At 41.5% G+C, this 5,813-nt stretch overlaps 2 protein-coding genes across 2 annotated transcripts; one reads left to right on the top strand and one right to left on the bottom strand.

Moving 5' to 3' along the window:
* Window positions 1-451: 451 nt before the first annotated feature.
* LOC143631758 (formin-like protein 5) lies at window positions 452-3,304 on the top strand. The gene is made up of 4 exons (XM_077100414.1): window positions 452-727; window positions 1,069-1,549; window positions 1,633-1,832; window positions 1,910-3,304. The coding sequence occupies exons 1-4, from the start codon at window positions 517-519 to the stop codon at window positions 2,920-2,922; spliced, it is 1,905 nt and encodes a 634-aa protein (XP_076956529.1). The 5' UTR covers window positions 452-516; the 3' UTR covers window positions 2,923-3,304.
* Window positions 3,305-3,928: 624 nt separating this feature from the next.
* Window positions 3,929-5,611, bottom strand: LOC143630546 (pentatricopeptide repeat-containing protein At1g08070, chloroplastic-like). The gene is made up of 2 exons (XM_077099532.1): window positions 5,111-5,611; window positions 3,929-5,026 (listed from the first exon to the last, which is right to left on the bottom strand). The coding sequence occupies exons 1-2, from the start codon at window positions 5,609-5,611 to the stop codon at window positions 3,929-3,931; spliced, it is 1,599 nt and encodes a 532-aa protein (XP_076955647.1).
* Window positions 5,612-5,813: the final 202 nt, after the last annotated feature.

Raw genomic sequence — 5,813 nt, 5'->3', positions numbered from 1 at the left:
GTCTCGCCTCCAATCCCAACTCTTCCTGGAGGGGCTGTGCCTCCAAATCCTACCCCTCCTAGAGGAGTCCCGTCTCCAATCCCATCTCCTGGAGGGACTCCACCTCCAATGCCTACTCCTCCTAAAGGGGTCCCGCCTCCAATCCCAACTCCACCTGGAGGGGCCCCTTCTCCTCCTAGAGGTGCCGCACCTCCCACCCCGGCTCCTCCTAGAGGGAATTTGCCTCCCATCTCGACTCCCCCCGGAAGGGTCCCTACTCCTCCGAGACGGTCCCCGACTCCTCCCAAAGTGCCCCCGTCTCCTCCTAGAGGAACCCCACCTCCAATCCTGACTCCTCCTGGAAGGTCCCCACCTCTAATCCCGACTCCTCCTAGACGGGCCATGCCTCCAACCCCTACTCCTCCTAGAGGGGCCCTGCCTCCTAAAGGGGGGAATGATGGGGCCCCGTCTTCGACAGGGGCTCCCAGTAGGCCTGGACCTCCAAGGCGTGTGCCTAAACCGTCACCAGATATAGATATGGATCCTGATCCCCAAGAAAAGACCGAAAAGTCCCTGGATTTGCCGCAGAAAGACAATGGCAAAGAGCGTAAATTGTTGATCATTGCTATATCTTCAAGTATAGTGGCAGCTTTAGCTATTCTCTCATTGTGTTTGGTTTGCTTCTTTAAACTAAGAAAGAGAAGGAGACATAATGATGGGAGCAGGGAGCGTGGTCTTTTTGCTACTGGTAACTACTCAGCTGCAAACCTTTTCTTTTGTTCCTATAATGAACTTTGACATTTCAGGTCAAACGTATGACTTTTCAAAAATTTTAAATTGCATTGATTTTTTTTATTTCACCATGCCAACAATTACTGACATGCTTCACTTTCCTTATAAAGTTTAAATTCTGTTGACTGTTCTTTGTTGAAACATAACATAATCATGAAATTTGACATCCAAAAACTGTTTGTTTGACGTCAAGAAGGTCAAGGCGTAGTTTCTTCTTTCAACTAGAAATTAAAACTATCCAGTTTTTAAATAAACACAGGGTGTTTGGATGCGCCTTTAAATAATTTTGTGTTACAGGTTCCTTGTGGAGATCTAAAAAAGCAGGAGGTACAAGAGATGTGGCAAACAATGTATCAACCAAAGGTGCTTCCATGCCTGAAGCTCAAGTATCAGAGGATGGATCATTACCATTTCAACCAGGAGGAGCCGTACCTCCAACGACAACACCGCCACCACCTCCGCCGCCACCTCCGCCCCCACCACCACCTACACCTCCACCTCCACCACCGCCACCTCCAACTCCACCTCCACCACCACCGCCGCCACCTCCCGCCCCTGAAGCACCACAACCCCCGCCACCACCACCCAAGAAGGCTGCTAATGTGCCTAATCCACCAATGGCAAAGCCACCTCCACCTGGCAAATCTACCAATGAAGATGATGACACTGCAGATTCTGATGCCAATAAAGCAAAGTTAAAACCGTTTTTCTGGGATAAAGTCAATACTAGTCCTAACCGGTCAATTGTGTGGCATGATATCAAAGCCGGATCATTCCAGTAAGACTCTCAACCACTAACTACACTTATTTACACTATCTACTAACTACGGCTTGTAACTAATTATGCTTCTTAACGGACAGGTTCAATGAGGAGATGATGGAAGATCTATTCGGGTATGGTACGGGTCCTCAAAAGAACGAGAGTGGAAAAGCCGCACCAATACTACAAAACCATCCCAAATTGATTCAGATTATCGAGCCTAAAAAGGCACAGAATTTGGCTATTCTTTTAAAAGCATTAAATATAACAAAACAAGAAGTCTCTGATGCCATCATGGAAGGTAACTCTTTCTGAACCCTCTTCAAGTTATATATACGATAAAGATGTTCCATAAAATATTAATACAACATGCATCAGGTAACGAGCTTCCGGTCGAATTTATTTCAACTTTGTTAAAAATGGCACCAACCCGTGACGAAGAACTTAAACTCCGGTCATATAACGGGGATCTTGAGCTTCTCGGAACGTCAGAACGTTTTCTTAAAGTACTGGTCGATATCCCGTTTGCATTCAAACGTCTCGAAGCTTTATTATTTATCGCGTCACTTAACGAGGAATCCTCTTCCGTTAAAGAGTCGTTTGCAACTTTAGAGGTAGCCTGCACAACCTTAAGAAACAGCAGAGTCTTCCTGAAACTTCTAGAAGCAGTTCTCAAAACAGGAAACCGTATGAACGTGGGTACGTTTCGCGGTGGGGCCCAGGCATTCAAACTCGACACATTATTAAAGCTCTCAGATGTCAGAGGCACCGATGGCAAGACCACATTGTTGTCGTTCGTGGTCCAAGAAATGATCCGGTCAGAAGGAAATAAAGCTGCCCGGAGAGAAAAAAGTTCATCCTCGGAACAATACCAAGGGTACGGTCTAGAGGTTGTTTCAAAGTTAAGTGAGGAACTTGAAAATGTTAAAAAGGCAGCACTTATTGATGGTGAAACCTTAACATCAGCTGTTTTGAAACTAGGAAATATGTTAAGGAAAACAAAAGATTTCCTAAACAATGAAATGAAAACCTTGGAGGAAGAGAGTGAGTTCCAGAAGTTTCTGACCGAGTTTGTGGGCCGGGCAGAAGACGAGATCATGTGGTTGTTGGAAGAGGAGAAGCGAGTGATGGCTCTCGTGAAGAGCACTGGTGATTATTTTCATGGCAAGTCGAGAAAAGACGAGGGTTTACATTTGTTTGTTGTTGTTAAGGATTTCTTGATACTTTTGGATACCGTGTGTAATGATATAAGAAGAACAGCCGCGTCGGAAGCAAAGAAAAACCAAACAGAAGATCAGTTAGGGCGCGATAAGTTGTTTCCGTCTAACAAAGATGATCCATCGGGTTATACTAGTTCGGATGAATCGACGCAAGATAGTGATTCTTCTTAGTTTTTGGTTCTAGTTGAATAAAAGATATCGGGGTATATATGAACAAGTTCTAGAGTAGAGGGACTGAATGTGAAATAAGAGAAGTTGGCGGTCTTACGTTGTACATATACAAAAGGGAAGAGTATACAATGTGAATGTAAATATGTAAGATGATGGGAGAAGAGAACCAAGAGAGTTATTGGTTCTCCTTAGTTCTTGCTTCTAGTTGAATAAAATATTGGGGGTATACAATGTGAAAAAGTTCTAGATATAGGGACTGAATGTCAAATAAGAGAAGCTGAGGGTCCTACATTGTAAATATTCAAAAGGGTGTATAATGCAAATATAATGTGTAAGATGATGGAAGAACCAAGAACTTCTCCATGCTTTTGGATCAAGAAAACAGAAGATGAATATTTGGTACATGTACATCACATTCATGCATGTCTTTAGGATGTCACTGAACAATGGATCATTCTGAGAGGGCTTGAATGGAATTAAGAGAAAGTTGAAGGTCTTTTGTTGTGAAAGTTTGAAGGGTTCAAAGTGCAAATGCTATTTTTGTAAAACATTTTCTAAAATTCTATGTAATGTGTAAAACCATTGACATTAATAGAATTCTCTTTCTTTTAAACATCAAGTATGATAACTTATTTCTATAAGGTAGCTTTTGATATGCAGCAATCATAAAGGAAATGGAATGATTTATTGCTTGGGAATGAATCATTTATTAATTTTTACCATATAATAGAAAAATAGACATCTTCATTTATTAATTTTTCATATATTGGTAGGTCACATTCTGGTTTTCATCGGATCGCGAGTTTACAGAAATTTCAGTTACGGCCTCACTATTCACTCAAGCGTAACACTTTCGTTATTGAAACGGACGGTTGTTTACGTTTTGAGTTAAGCTTTTTAAAATGACAAGTAAACAAGATTAATAAATTGCTCATCATCAAATCAAACTACCAAGTTACATATTTGTAATGAAAGTTTCTTACCTTGTTAAAACAATTTCAAATACCTATTGTAACCTATCCAAATCCATCATTTTGGACAAGCTCCAAAGGACATGTTCCATGTCATCATTTATAACCAACCGATTATTTTTACCACTAACAAACTCCACAACACCGCCATCAGCCGTCTCGATCACACTCTTCCCACCCTCCTTGACCACCCCTTTCTCCAACAGAACCACCCTCATCTTCATCACCTCACCCCACATTCCATTATCGGCATAAATATTCGACATCAAAACATAAACCCCACTATCATCACCGCCAAATTCCTTAATCTTATTCACCACAAATTCACCTAACCTAACATTCTTTTGCACCCGACACCCCAAAAGAAGCGAACCCCACAAATCTTTATTCGGTTCCATTGGCATCGACACTATAAAGCTCAATGCTTGATCCAATTTTCCACCCCGAACAAGAAGATCAATCAAGCATCCATGATGTTCAACTTTCGGGTTTCTTATTCTATTAAAGATCTCAACTCCTTTTGCTACAAACCCACCATGACTACAAGCAGATAACACACTCACATATATCAAATCATCCACATCGATTCGTTTTTCCTCCATTTGACCAAAATAAGTCAAAGCTTCATTTCCAAAACCATTCACACCAAGCCCAGAAATCATAACATTCCAAGTAACCAATTTTTTCTCAGACATGCTATTAAAAATGACCCGACCCTCTTCAACGCTACCACATTTCATGTACATGTCAATAAGGGATGTATTAACCACTATATCGCATGTAATTTTGTTCTTTTTGACGTACATGTGGATCCATCTTCCTTGATCAAGTGCACCCAATTGTGCACAAGATGATATTGCACTCACAATGCAGAACTTATCTGGTTTTATGTTACAAGAAAGCATTTGATTGAAGACATTCAATGCTTCTACAGGATTATGGTGACGCGTGTATCCGTTTATAATTATGCTCCATGAAACTAGACTCTTGTGTTCCATTACATCAAATAGCTCCCGAGCTGCTACCATATCGCCTACCTTCGTGTACGAATCCATCATCGTGTTCCACGACACCAAGTCTCGTTTAGGCATTTCGTCGAACAGCATACGGGCACGCATCACATCACCTTTTTTCTGCAAAAGAACACGAAACCACACACATGAATCGGTATCAAATAACACAAAAATACTGTTTTAGTTAAAGATTACTAGGCAAACCTTGCCATACCCATCAATCATAGCCGACCAAGAAACCACATCTCTTTGAGGCATTTCATCAAACACCTTGTGTGCTTCCACCATATCACCACACTCTACATACCCACTCACCATCAAATTCCAAGACACCAAATCCTTGTCATCAAACCAGTCAAACACAGCCCTTGAACACCTCATCTGGCGACACTTGCAGTACATTCCAATCAACCCGTTTAGCACAAAAACATCCGAATTAAAAAACCCATTTTTTACAACCTCTGCATGAACTTGTTTTCCTTCCCACAGTCCACGTATCATCTTACACGCCTTTAACACAAATGGGTATGTGTAATTATCGCAATTGATCCCGTGTCTTTTCATCTTGACGAATATTTCGAAAGCTGTTTGTGGGAGTGGATTTGAATTTGAATTTGAGAGATGGGATTGTATCAGTGCGTTGTAAGTGTAAGTTGTTTTATCGGGTTGATGAAGTTGAGAGAACATGCGTACTACAAGCCTCATGATTCCAAACACCGTGCAGTGGGACGTAAGGGTGATGGCATTGGCGTTAATTTACTACACACGGTCTAAGAGTTTCTTTTACAGCGCTTATATATGTGAACTTGGTTATGTACCAAACGGCCTACCACATATCATCGACGACAATGACAATTTCATAGAAGGATTAACCACTAGTTACTACCAAGTACCGCATAACATATGT

The sequence above is a fragment of the Bidens hawaiensis genome, unplaced genomic scaffold (assembly GCF_021521415.1).
Source record: "Bidens hawaiensis isolate Kalapana, Puna unplaced genomic scaffold, B.hawaiensis_p1.1 tig00000512_1, whole genome shotgun sequence".
NCBI classification, from domain to species: domain Eukaryota; kingdom Viridiplantae; phylum Streptophyta; class Magnoliopsida; order Asterales; family Asteraceae; genus Bidens; species Bidens hawaiensis.
The sequence above is the reverse complement of the archived record's forward strand: the minus strand, read 5'-3'. Positions and strand labels throughout refer to the sequence as shown.

Bases quoted from the DNA above. Each gene is read 5' to 3' on its own strand.
- LOC143631758 (XM_077100414.1), top strand. From the start codon at position 517: ATGGATCCTGATCCCCAAGAAAAGACCGAAAAGTCCCTGGATTTGCCG. The intron at 728-1,068 runs GTAACTACTCAG...TTTGTGTTACAG, and splicing joins GCGTGGTCTTTTTGCTACTG to GTTCCTTGTGGAGATCTAAA. The intron at 1,833-1,909 runs GTAACTCTTTCT...AACATGCATCAG, and splicing joins CTCTGATGCCATCATGGAAG to GTAACGAGCTTCCGGTCGAA.
- LOC143630546 (XM_077099532.1), bottom strand. From the start codon at position 5,611: ATGAGGCTTGTAGTACGCATGTTCTCTCAACTTCATCAACCCGATAAA. The intron at 5,027-5,110 runs GTTTGCCTAGTA...GTTCTTTTGCAG, and splicing joins TGATTGATGGGTATGGCAAG to AAAAAAGGTGATGTGATGCG.